We start from the raw sequence: 14,477 nt of genomic DNA, 5'->3' as shown, positions 1-14,477 counted from the left end.
ATGCTTGACATCCACAAATGTTCTTTATGTCTGTGTACACCTGTGTGTTGGACTCTGACCATTAAAGAAGAGAGATAAAAGACGAAAACATAAAGATATGACTCCAGCTGCCCTTCATACTTCACTGTTAAGGCCCGTTCACACCAAGTACGATAACTATAAAGTTAACGATATTATCGTCCACACCAACGAACGATATCGTCCGTTTATTCTAAGCGCACACTCGTCTGCTGCTTTAAATTCTTGAGCTCCTTATAGCAGGATGGATTCTGATTGGATGGCAGTGTTTGTATTGTTTATCAGGTGGAAAAAAAATCGTTCTGAAAATGATTCCAATGATATCGTTTCTCTGTTTCTTTATCGTTATATCATTATCGTTGTGGTGTGGACTCTGCTATTCTTTAATATTGAGAAGGATTTTTAGAACTATATCGTTATCTTTATAGTTATCGTGCTTGGTGTGAACAGGGCTTTACACTGTAAAAAAAAAAAAAAAAAAAAGGTTGACCAAAGTCAAAAAAATAAGGAAACCTTCCGCACTCAACTTAAGTTAACTCAACTAGCAAACGACAACCTAAAAATTTTTGTTCATCTAACAAATAAAATTCAGTCTACTGAGTATTAAAAGATCTTTCAGAGCAACCAAAGATTTTTAGCATTTAGCAATGCTAATCTTTTTTTATCAATCCTCTTTCTTTTAGATTTATGTTTTTTTTTCAAAGCCTTCTACATAATATGGGTATGTATTTGCCTCTTAAACCTAAAGGCAAACATTTATGCTGATAGACAAATGTATTAAACAAGTTGAAATGAGATGCACATATACAGTACCTCAGCACACAATTGTCAACCACGGTGAGGATCAACACATTTTAAATCAGTAAAAATATGAACTCTGATCCACATGACAGCTAACTGACAGTGGCAGCAGCAGCAGCATAAATTAAGTAGGTAAAATTTAAAACGATAGTATTTTAATAATAATTAACATAAAATGTTTTCAAGCTGCAATGCATGCTGGGAACTTGTGCAATATTGTTCAATGGAAAATTGTTTGTTCAGATGACTCGATTTGAAAAGTTGGGAGAACATTTGGATATGTTGTGAACAAATACTTGAGTATCTAAGTAAGGTAAACAAAACAACTTTTGCTAGTGACATGTTTAGAGTATTTTTGTTCAGTTCACACAAAAATTAAACTGACTTCTCCTACTAAACATTCTTTGTTCATGCCACTTCTTTACATTGGCTAGTAGACCTTTTCGAAAGTTGGATTTTTTATAGTCTGTTTTTAATGCCCCAGCGTTGAAGCATTTAAAGTCAACATGAAATCAGTTTTGACCCTATCTGCTTGTGCAATACATGCTTCAGGTCTTATTGTGCAAGATTTAACTACACGTTGTTTCAAAGAACAAAATATTCATAAATGTTTGGCAATATACTGTAAACTACTGTTCAAATGTTGGTAAGTATTCTAATGCTTTTGAAAAAAAATATCTTATGCTCATCATGGCTGCATTTATTTGTTCAAAAATAAAGTAAAAACCTTAGAAATGTGAAATATTACTACAATTTAAAATAATTTAGCTTTAAATGTATTTTAAAATGTGATCTATTTATGTAATGGGAAATCAGAATTTTCATCAGCCAGAAATCATCGTAATATGCTTATTTAGTGCTCAGTGTATAATAATTATTTTGTTTAATATTTTGGTTGAAACCATGTTACATTTTTTCCCCTGGATTTTTAATGAATGCAAAGTTCAAAAGATTTTTATATGCATCAATGTAAAAATATTATGCATTAATACATTAAAAAAATCTTCTTGACCCCAAACGATAATGTATGCGTCTAAATCTTTTTGGCTGACAGTTTTATTCTGGCATTGAATATCCTGACTTGAATTATGTCAGATTGCAGAAGTAAAACGGGTTGCAAGTTTCATGTTGACTTTGAAAGCTGTATAGCTCATATTACAGAACCTCTATAGATTACATATCCTTATACTTCATGTTATAGGAGTAGGTAAAACAAATCCAATAAATATGATACTGTAATCTTTGGATGAGTGATAAGTCTGCTGGAAAAAGTAATTTAAGATGAGTTGTGTTGGTTTAGTCTAGTGATTTGAGTTTATTACCAGCATAACGTCTTCTGGTAAAAGCTGGCTGACAAAGAAATCTGCAGCTGATTGTAACAGACCCTGAAAGTTATAAAAGTTACGCAAACCCTTAGTGGTAATTAAGTGTTTTCTTCACTTGTTGCAACTGGGAACAGAATATAATATGTGATGTGATTTGCATAGTTTTCTGCACACTAAAGTCTGACTCGTTTACAATAGTTCACAATGTTCATGGACTTCTTATTACTCACTGTTACATTCACTCTCAACATATACTTAAATAGAAAGGCCCCTCTATGAATCAGCATATCCCATCCAATACATAAACATAGTCTCCTTGGCCTGTCGAACAAAGACTCATTGTGACTCATTGATCTCTGCTGTTAGAAATGATACTGTTGCAGTTCCCTAGATTGATCAGCGGTGAACACAGATTGACAGCTACACGTCCTGAGAGCGATGGATATTGGAGAGTTTGTTCCGAAGAGGGTGAGAAGTGCAGTCTGCACTTTTATGGTAAAATAGTTTAATATCTCAGACCATAGGTTTTTAGCTCAGATTATTAGTGTTCATATTCCAAATCTATTTTTAGCTCGCATAATAGGTGCTGTGCAGCCATAATGATTTGCTTTCTATACTATAGCTCCTCATATAGGTGCTCAGAGCTCAAATCACAGCAGCTTTATAGCTTAAATGATCATGGACCTGTAGCTCCCAGTAGTGCGCTCTCATATTTGAATAATTTCTTAGACTAATTTCTTGGATTAACTCTTGTATGTTTTGAGTCATAGTAGCAAAACGCTTACTAAGGTACATTGATTTGCAATGCTCACCCTGGGACGAGGTGTATTGAAATCCCATTGCTGAGTCAGTCATCTCAAACAGATTCAATCAAAGCCATCAATGCTTTGTAATTAGTTCACACCCTCTCAACCACCCCCTGCCCATTCAGCAAAGGTGAATTAACCAGACGATCGGTAGAACATCTAAGATAATAAGCATTTACCGCTAGCTACACTGTGAATATCTCTTTTCATTAGGGACCATCTGAGGCAGCCAGGATTTCTGTGATTATAATCGGAGAGTTGGTATCAGCTTCCTGTGCCCTTCCTGAAACTTCCCCCACATTCTCTCTCTCTCACTTTCGTTTCGCTCCGCTCCGCTCTTTCAGAAGGTCATCTCTGGAATTGGAAAGTGCACTCTGCGAGCCATCGAGATGCACGTCTGCGATATGCCAGCGTCTATCTAATCTTGTATCAGCCACTGTAACAAAGTACAAACACAAAGTCCTGAGATCAGATGGGGAGCTTGCAAGGCAGATTTTTCCCCTCCTCAAGGACTCGATGTATGTCTGGGAGGCTGAGAAGACCTAATTACCTCCAGGCGCATGCTTCCATTACATACAGAAAAGCTACATTTTTCTTTTGCTTTTTTTTTTAAATTATGTGTTGGGTTTGATAAAACAGCCTTAAAGAGATGGTTTACCCAAAATTAAAATTCTATCATCATTTACTCACCTTCATGTCATTCCAAACTTGTATGACTTTCCTTCTTTATCAGAACACAAAAGAAGGTATTATGAAAATGTCTAAGTGTTTTTTTCTTTGTACGTACAATGAAAATCTGTATAGGGTCCATTGTTGTTTAGACCCAACTGACTTTTGAAATATCTTCTTTTGTGTTTCACAAAAGAAAGTAAGTCATATGGGTTTGGAATGAAATGAAAGTGACTAAATTATGAGTTTCATTTTAGGTGAACTATTCCTTTAAGGAAACCCTGCATAATTACTGTAGCTGTTTTTGGATGTGTTTATTAGAGGGTTCTCACATTCAAAAGCATTCAGATTAAGTGATTTGACTAAAATGCAAGGGTCCCAAGATGCATTTTTAAAGGTTGAAGTAATTTTAACACATTGTCTAAAAATGTAGTGCCAGTATTTTTGTGTATTTTTAATGTGTATTTTTTAAGGCACTGTTGTATAAAAAGTACAAATAAATACATAATAAATGCTGCCGTAATATTAAAATGCTGTGTTTGGCTCTCAGGGTTTTTAAGGGTGTTCAGGCTGGCTACTTGCCAGCCCAAGTCAAAAGACCCCACCCCGAAATATAAAATTCTACGTCTGATTGCTTAAAAAAAGAAAAGCCATGTGATTCTGAGGGATGTTAATCATGCCAGTAGCACAAACCGTTTCATTTGTTCAAATCACTAACTTGAGCGATCTGAGCAATAGTAATAGTGATGCTTTACACACTTGTTTGGTCTCCTTTTGGATTCTCCGCCTTCGTGAAGACATCTGTCTTGATTCTGTGACTGGCCTCTCTGGCTTTTACCTTGTTAAGCAAATGAGCGGTGCAGAAACCCGCTGCAGTTTGCTGCACTTACAAAACGACTGTGAGTAATTGTATGCGATCTAAATAAAAGCCCTCTCTCTTTATTTCTCCTTCTGTTTATCTCTATCTCTCTCGTTTCCCTCTCTCTTTTTTCAATGATAAGGCCACAACATAGACTGAGCTCTTAAATGAAAGGTACTTATTGTAATTGAACATCTGAAATAGTGTTTTATTTACAACAGAGGGGCGGTAAAGAGGAATTAGCATCTCTCTTGCACAAAGGCCCCTGGTTGGTTTTTATGGACTTGCTTATGTAAAGCTTTAGAAGATAGTGCTGAGCAGATTCATGTTAATGACGGTCAAGGTCGAACCGACTACTAGATAAACATACAAAGTCATGATAAAATAACCCTGACTAGCAGATTTCACTTTCGTTTTAAATAAGCCGAAGCCCTTGGATGATTCAAAGACATGCTAATTCAGCTAATGCTAACATGTTATTATCTCACTACACATGCATTTTAAAATATACACAGTTTTCTTCAGAAATGAAGACTATTTAATGTGGTCAAATTTTTTTTTTTGTTCTCCGAAGTTAGCAATGAACTACCTTCAAAGTGCTGAGCAGAAAATGAATGTCATTGCTGCAGAAGGAGACTGGCATTTATCACCGCAGATGATGCGAAACAAACCAACCAAGCTTCACTAATGTATGGACAACGGCGCTAACAGCAGTTAGCATGCTGCTTGTTAGCTGCTTCCAGCCTGCATTAGTGAGGATGCATAATGTCAGACAGGAGTGTTGCCACAGATAGCCTTCAACAAAACAGAGAAAAATACCTGTGACTTTTCCAGCTTGATTATAATGCTGCTGTTTGCTCCCCCTCAACTAATCAAATCCATTGTAATGCAGTCAATATGATTCCACGGTCGTCAATGTGATTATGCTAATTTAGTGGCGAAATGTCACATTTATCCACGCGCAACAGCACCCGGACGAGGCAAAGTCACTCTAACATTTAGATATCTGAAATTCCGGTCAAAGCGGGGAAACTTTATGCACGGAAGTGATTATGCGAAATTGAAGGTTTGGGGAGCAGATAGCTTGAAGATGATATTTAGTGGACAAAAATAGCAATGAAGTTGATTGAAATGGGAGGTAATTATATCGGTCTCGAAATGTAAGTCAGATTGAATCCTGTTTGTCATTTATTTTAAATGCTTTCTCAGCCCGTCTTTTTTGGACGAGGCAAATTCGTCTGGGAGTGGGGGGGGGGGGGTCTTATCAAAATAAACCATACAGAGGATTGTAGTGACAGAGAAAGAGAGATGGATGGAAAGAGAGAGGGAGGGTGGAGGAGGAGAGGCCTTGAGTGTGATGCATTACAAGCCAGTCCACTGCCCTCCACCTGAAGCACTAGCCAATATTTAATCCCAATAGTCTATTATCCAAGAGGGACACACACACACACACAGAAACACACGCCCACCCTCCATCTGCTTTCCCATCACCGCTGTCCACACAAGGACAGCAATGAGAGGCCATCATCCTGTGAGACTGTGTGCTTCTCTAGATAAGGAATCGCACACACTCAATATGTTCTCTCAGCTTGACAGTAGTACCCTCATTAGCTAGTGTGTTTTCAGATAGCTAATATGTTGGTAAAAAGTCATTATATATGTTTTCAAAGTATTTTATATGCTAATGTGGCTTAAATTAAAATTATTTCCTCTGCTTATACCATTCGTATGCATTGTTCTACTCCAGTGTGTTCTCCATATTTTTATTTTCATACACTCAGAAAATAAGTACAAAATTGTCATTGGGGCAGTACCCTAAAGTGCAAAAGCTAAAATTTACGTCTTTGTACTTTATTTACCCCTAAGGTACATATTAGTACTTCAAAAGTACATATGTGACCCTGGACCACAAAACTTAGCACGGATATCTTTGTAGCAATAGCCAACAATTCATTATATGGGTCAAAATTATAGATTTTTCTTTTATGCCAAAATACCATGTAGATATTTTGTAAATTTCCTACCGTAAATATATCAAAACTTAATTTTTGATTAGTAATATGCATTGCTAAGAACTTCATTTGGACAACTTTAAAGTCTTTTAAACATGTAATTTATACATGTAACCCCTTGTTGGTTATGGTTGTTATTGTGTCTTGGAATGTTGGTTTTTATCTATGTTTATGTGGATTTTTATTATGCAATGTAGTGTTGATCAGTGTATGTGTATGTGGGCTTCAGGGTCCAAGACAAATTTCCCCATTGGGGACAATAAAGTGTATTGAATTGAAGTGAATTAAAGGCGATTTTCTCCATATTTAGATGTTTTGCTCCCTCAGTTTGCAGATTTTCAAATAGTTGGATCTCAGTCAAATATTGTCCTATTCTAACAAACTACACATCAATGGAAATCTTATTTATTCAGCTAAAAAATGACCCTTATGACTGGTTTTGTAGTTTAGGGTCACATATTAGTACCTTGAAAGGCTACCACCCTAGTGATTAGTGATTGTTTGTTGTTCCATACGGCGCTATACGGCTGCCAGTTTGGCATTGTGTGATATGCATGATGAAAGGGTGAGGAGGCCATTGGAAAGGTTTTCTTGTGATGCTTTATCGCCACACATTTTATTTATGGCGTGTGTGACAACACAATTGGTTTCCATTCTGACCCTGTCCCTCTACTTGTCAAGTGTAATGTACACATTTATTATTAGTGGTCCATGGAGAATGATGCTTTTTACCCACAGTGCGTGTAGTAGTCATCTTCCACTTGACTTTTTTTGGACTCAACCAACGACGCCTGATTGAGATGGCACTATTTGTTTTACCAACCAATGACATGTGGGGAAAGTGTTAAGGAAATCTTTTAGAAAACATTTCTAAGACTGGAAATCAATACGTTTTTCCTGGTTCCATTTGATTCTGATTCACAAACTCTGGATTCAATTCATCCCAATTTTAATTCAGTTCAGTTCCGATTCACTTGGCTATGTTTTAGTTACAGCATCTATACATTATATTGTACTGTTAACTAAGTGAAGGATTCATTGTACTGATTCAAATGATCACTTCTGAGTTCTTTTTGACCGATTCTTTAAAAGAACTTGTTCATAAGAGGCATTTGTTTGTGATTCAGACTACATTGGTTGCACTGTATGCTTTTGATTCACTAAAAAGAACCAGTTCATAGTTGTCATTTATTTATGAATTGGACTACTTTGATTGCGCAGTATGTTTTTGAATCACTATAAAGAACCAGTCCATAGGAGTTAATGGTTTGCAAATCGGACTACCTTGGTCGTGCTGTATGTCATTGTGTGCAGCTCTTGAGATCAGCTCCAGGGCTCTACAGTGCGACCATTTCAGTCGCATTTGCGACTGAAAACTACTGCGTGTGACTATGAAAACATATTTAGGAGCACCAGTGCGACTGACCAGATCTTCATCATATTTGTGATTGTGATGGCTGAGGGGAGCTTCAAAGGTTTCTACGTGTTTTTGCAGCGTTGAGTAATGTATCACAGACATATCTCACGAATCCTTTCATAAGCAAAGTGTAGACAGTGTAAATAAAAGATTCATTGTGCAGTGCAGAGAGCTTCGTTGATTATAAATGTGAGATCGCGATGAGCTAAGATGAGTGACAGCTTTTAATGATTTTTAAGGGAGTTTGTAAATGTGATACTGATTTAATACAACAGTTAAATAGAAAAGAAGTTAATGTTAAGTGACTTACATTGTCTGACTATAACACTATTGTCTGATTTTGCTCTATTTAGTCGTCGAAAATAGTTTGAAACAAAGTCACAGCTCAGCCGCTGCGCATCTCCATTCAAACACAGCGGTGTTTCGTTTATGAATGAACTGCGTTTTTAAACGAATCTAGTGAGTCAATGATTCATGATTACCCATTCATAAATACTGTCACTTGCTTCATTCCTGAATGAAACAGCTGTTCGAATGAATCAATTGAATGAATGATTCAGTGATAAAATCAGTGACTTGTCGCCACCTGCTGGCGGATTTAGTTTAATTTTTAAAGTATCTTTTCAGTTCTTTAAATCATTTAATATTTCTATATTCAAAATGTTTTAAAACATTAATCTTTTAATCATTAATAATTAAATTCATTAATAAACATGAATTTATGAATTTAATTGCACTCATGCCACCTCTGATCCTCATTAAATGTCTGAAAATACACCTACAAGCCACTTTTGTGTTCTTCTGTGCTACCTCTGTACAGATTAATTTTAATACTGATTTCATTTGATTAGTAACTTATTCTTCTTATTCTACTTGTTCGTATTCTATGGTTTTATCTAGAATTTTTAAAAAGCTTATAAAATGTTTTTTTTTTAATTTGACATAAAAGATTACATACTTTTAATAAAGATAGAAAAATGCCATTACAAAGGTGAAAACAAAATTCTACTGTAAATCACTTTAAGGAGTCAAATATCACCTCGTAATGGAAAGGCTATTTTTTTAATCAAATTTTGGTGCTCCTAAATTTTTTACTGTGCTCCTAATTTTTTTAAGTTAGGAGCACAAGCGCTCCTAAAAAGAAAAATAAGCGTAGAGCCCTGAGCTCATTTGAAAGATGTGTTTTCTTGCCATTGTTTTGCAGGATGCACTTTTTTTTATCACATATCACACTTTTTCATTACTTTTAATTAGGCCTGCCAACCACCTAGAACACCCAAGCATCATGATGGCCTTTTCTTCAGACAATCTAAAAATCTGGTTCTTAATACCAAAGAACGTATACATTAGATATTTGTAAGCCTGCAGTTCCTTAATTTACTCTTTCTCCTTCTTGATCACTCTCTTTCTTCCCAGGCTGCAGTATAACGTCTTAATTGCGCCTGCTGCAGCCTCTTGCAAAAGTGCAAGTGAAACTTTGTGAAATTATGATTGCCTTTAATTATGCTGCATAATCACTGATATCCAGTCATGTATGCCATCTGCCTCTCAGCGGGCTATCTCTGCCAGCGCTGAAGTTATTGATGCCCTGTCACACCCAGGTACATCTTAATAACCCGTAAAGAAGCTCTAAACGCAGTGCCACCACACTGAGCTTCCATCTTCCTCCTCACTCATCACTTTATTATGTAACAAATCAGCCTTTCTGAAGGGAATGTGAACCGTGGGATGCTCTTCCTCGCATTAAAGTGCACAGACGTGCACATCTTGGTCTTTCATATGGGGCTATTGATGAAGCAAACATTTCAGTCTATGCAGCCATGTGTTAATGGAGAGTGCATGCACACTTGCTCTTCAGGAGATTTATAATTTCCAGGAACAAGTTTATGCTTTAATAACTAATGTTAGGGGAAAACTAAAGGGGATACATTGAATTTACTTATTTTATAAAGAAGAGGCCTTTAAATTATATTGACATTTAATATTGATCATCATCAAACTCAGCTTTGAATCATCATTATTGTGTTTTATTTAATATGTATTGGTATAATTTTTTAAAGCATGTTTTCCTTTAACATATATGTAATTTTTATTTTCTCCCGTCACCCTCAAATCATCCTGTAGCCCAACTGGACTCTTTCATGAGTTCCTGCTATAAGGAATTCCGTTTAGATCAATTTTTGCACTGTGACTCGCCTTATTTGAATCGATGAACAACTACAAATGAAAATCCATTCAGTTTATGGTTCATTTTCACCTCTGACCTCTAATGCTCCTCTTGAGGTTGAGTAGGTTATACTCAAGGCCTTAAACTGGAATTGCCAGCTGTCACCTCTAAGCGGGCTAGTTTACGTAGCTGTTTAAGATGCAAAGTTATTGATTTTAGTAAAACACTGTGATATTTTCTGATTTTCATCTATATTACATTTCAGAAAATTGCTGTTCAGGGCGTTTTTAAGCCAACAGTGAATTTGCTGCTGTCTTTTAAAGACAAAAATAATTCTAAATTATATACAGTATATTTATTTATATATATATGCATACATTGAACTCACTGGCATCACAAATATTTTTGATAGTTAAACTATTCACCACAAGATGGGGCTCCAATGCACAGAGTCTGCATTGTTGCTCTGATTTAGGCTGTCCATCTCTATTATTAAATTTCAGTTAAATTTATTGTGATTCATATATAAACTTTTGAGCCATATATTTGAGAAATAGACAAGTTAATCAAATCGCCATTTCATCAAACAATAAAATGCATTAATAAAAACGTATATTGTCATTTTCATTGAAGCCATATATTTTTCTCCTTCATCTTTAATAATAAATATTGTTTATATCGGATCAACCCTTCAAATCATAAGCCTACAATGCCTCCGATATGAGTTCTGACTCCTGTTGTCGTAAATGATTATTTTAGTGCTGTTATGCATTCATATCTTCAAGTCATCATGCTTTGTTGCTATAGTAACATGAAAATTCTTGAATTGTGTAATTATACCAAGGACAGAATGACTGTGAAATTGTGTTTGTGTGTGTGTGTGTGTGTGTGTGTGTGTGTTATAATTTTATAATATAAGTATTATAATTTTATATAATTTATAATTTACTATTAGTTAAACATATTCCACCCTTTGTGTGTTTATTTATTGAATTAAATTAAATAAAATTTAATATAAAAACATAAGATGGTTTCCAGTTTGAGTTTTAACCTTCCATCTCTTTTTCCTCTACCTTTTTGCCTTTCTCCCTTCAGCTGCCTGGTTTTGGATCACTGTTACTTCCCACTTAGGTCTCTAAATAAGGTTAAAGTGAATAGTCCTTTACAGTGAACCAGCAGAATACATCAAACTCAAGCTGAGAGTCTAAAAATCAACATAGACATGCTGTTTAGCCCATGTGTGTGTGTGTGTGTGTATGTGAGAGTGCACATACGTGTGTGTTCCATCGTCTGCTCTTGGCTCATCCGCAGTGGCTCTCTCATCCACACTCCCAGCCTCTCAGAGTGACGAATGGCCCATCTTGTCCATTGTGTTTGACACCAGGTGGATATTTCTTCATTCTCTGTCAGCCAGGCTGAAGCAATACTTCTTTAACCTCACCAGCTAATGAAGTAGCAGATGCCGGCAGTTTTTTCTCCTCTTCGCTTTGTCTTTTCGCCTGTTTCTCTGTCTCAATACGAGGCTCTTCATTCCCAATCCGATGCTAGCTGCCTCCCAACTGACTGTTTGTTCCAGCAGAAGTAGATAAAATCAGGTGGAACTGGCAGAGAGTGATGGAAACGCCATTTAGCTAAAGTAACTCTCACACACACACACACACACACGGATGAAACACAGCCATATACATGCATGGATTCCTAATGCAATCTTATGACGTAACATAGTACACACATACATGCACACATTAAATTGACATGCATGTTCAATCTGAACATACGAAACATTCTCACTTAGCCTCATATTTCGTCTCCTGTATTTCCTGAAAAACAACTTGAGACAAACAAAGAAACAGATAAAAGTCTGCCGGTGTTTTTTTTTTTTCACTTTTGATTTATTTGTTTTTCATTTTATACCTCTTCCTCCTCCTCTTGCCGACGGGCGATTTCACATAATGTTGATTTGCACAGTCCGAATGCTCTGCTATGATGAATTCCTGTTTTCCCCTTGTTTGATGGATCACACACAGCAGAGGTGAGACGGTCTCTCTCTTTCTCTCGTTCTTTTTCTCCTTCTCTTTCTCTTTCTGAACTGTCACCTTCTAACTGCTGTACTTATCTCTGCCATTCAAGCACGCCTGGTTTCTCTAACCTTAAAATCCACACCTCGCTTCTCTGTCTTTCCTCTCCTGTCTTAATTATCTTATCCAACTCAGAAATCTCAGCATGATTAATGACAGATCTGAGAGCTTGGGAGGTGGCGAGGCTGGCGGAGATGTTTGATGGGTGGAATAACAGGGTTTTTGGGGGGGGAAGACGAGGGGGGGGTAATTATTTCTGATATATATTGATTTTTTCCATATTGAGTTACTGGTCTCTGAGCTTAAGTCATTTGTAATGGGTACGCTCTGCTGTTACAGTAGAGAAATCCTATTTAGTGATGGCAAGCTAATGTGATCAGCCGCATTTGAAGCTGCTGTTTTTGGGCCTCTGAAATTACATCTCCCTCAGAAGCCTCTTCCCGTTTAGATTAGATTAGAGGAGCGAACCACCCTGCTGCCTCAGCCCGCTTCCTGCTGCAGACGCACAACCTTCACGTGGCATGGACGTCCACTCCTTATCTCTCGCACAGAGACAGAGAAATCTGGGAGTCTGAATTCTGTAGGATATGAATAAAAGTGGTCCAAAGCTTCTCTCTTGATGAAAATGACTGATGGAACGATAAAACGCTTCTGTAATTAATACACCAGAGGAACATTTTATTGCTCAGAGGAGGCTCTTTCATAGCTCAGTTAAGTTCGTCTCAGGTTTGACCTTTTCCAAAATTCCTTATGAGAAAGAATAGAGGCTGTGTTTACATCCAATCTTAAACTGATTGCGCTAAATAAGTCGAACAGTATGCAAAGTGTTGTAGACCATAAATAGTGTTTTCCCCCTTTTAGAAAAATCATTATTTGGTTAAGCAAAACTTAGAAATTATTACTTTTATTTGTCAAGGGAGCATTTAAGTAACAATGAAGATTTAATAAATGCTGTTATTTTTGAACATTTTTACTTCTCTAAAAAATGTGTCAAGGTTTCCACAAAAATATAAAGCAGCACAATTTTTTTTTCCAACTGTGATATTAAAAAATGACCAGTCAGCATATTAGAATGGTTTCTGAAGGATTTATGTGACACTAAAACTGGAGTAATGGCTGCTGAAAATTCAGCTTTGCTATCACAGAAGTATTTTAAAATATATGAAATAGAAAATAGTTCTTTGAAATTGTAACAATATATCATAGTATTACTGTTTTTACTCTATTTCTAGCAAATAAATACAGCCTTGGTTAGACTTCTTTTATAATCAAGTTTACTGATAGTACTTTAAGTGCATTAACTAGTAAACCCAACAAAATTATTAATACTGATTTAAATGCTGTTCACATTGACAGCGATTTTCAGTGTCAAAGCAACATCAGTGGTTTTGTTGTTACGCAGCTTAAGTGCATAGGGATATAAAATAAATATAAATAGCATAGCTCAGATAAATTGGTCTTGGAAATATTTGATAAAGTGAGCTAAAATCTGTTTTGATGGCAAACTTTATTAAATTGGCAAACATGGATGTAGATTGAGACGTTGAGATCTGAAATCTGGAAGACACTTGTTACTAAGGTCTTTTTCTCAGAGAAAATTCCGAAAATTCCAATGTTGTCTCGAAGAACCAATTAAGATATTAAAATAAATATCATATGTCTTGTTTCTATTCAATAAGACATAACCACTTGTTAAAGTAGCCCTGCTTGTTCTTATAGTCAATCAGCTCTATTTCTACAGGCCTCCCACTGAGAAAGATGATTACAGGAGAACTGTGTGTGTGTGTGTGTGTGTGTGTGTGTATGTGTATGTATGCTGCAATTAATTTCAGCAAGATTGTTTTCTAGTGAAAACCTAACTGTTTATTTAATAGGTTTTGAAATGAGTCTTTATTGTGTATCAACTCTGAATTATAGCACACGTGCCATTTTGTTCGTCGCAGTTCATGTAATTTGATGTTACTTTTAATAACAAAAATAAATCTCCGGTGGGAACATATCTAAAGGCTGTTATTATTGTAGCTTTGATGCTCACAGCATCAGAAATTATTGCAGTGCTTAAAATTTAAAGTGAATCCTTATTCATTTAGGCAAAATGCACAGAGCCTGTCGCACCAAGAACTAATAAACACATTGAGATGAAAGCGCTGTCAGTATCTACAGTCTCCAAGCAGCACTGCATATTGCAGGAACAATCACACGCGCATTTTCAAACACTCCGCGAGCTCCCGTGTCGCTGCTGCCAAACTCTGTAGCAGTGGCGTATTGTGTCAGAAAGTCCGAAGTCAGGGAACATATTTGTTTCCGCCCTGCCTATGTTCTCTT

At 36.3% G+C, this 14,477-nt stretch overlaps 1 protein-coding gene across 1 annotated transcript in view; it reads left to right on the top strand.

Moving 5' to 3' along the window:
• The first annotated feature begins 2,582 nt into the window (after positions 1–2,582).
• The window catches only part of LOC107599048 (cytosolic carboxypeptidase 6-like), a 162,309-nt gene continuing 150,414 nt past the window's right edge, over positions 2,583–14,477 (top strand). Inside the window, exon 1 of the mRNA XM_016290532.1 lies at positions 2,583–2,612. Coding sequence (XP_016146018.1) covers positions 2,583–2,612 — 30 coding nt within the window. The remainder of the gene's footprint in view (positions 2,613–14,477) is intronic.

This window comes from Sinocyclocheilus grahami, unplaced genomic scaffold (genome assembly GCF_001515645.1).
Source record: "Sinocyclocheilus grahami isolate Dianchi unplaced genomic scaffold, SAMN03320097.WGS_v1.1 scaffold259.1, whole genome shotgun sequence".
Classification (NCBI taxonomy): domain Eukaryota; kingdom Metazoa; phylum Chordata; class Actinopteri; order Cypriniformes; family Cyprinidae; genus Sinocyclocheilus; species Sinocyclocheilus grahami.
Note: the sequence above shows the minus strand (reverse complement) of the source record. Positions and strands in the feature narration are given on the sequence as shown.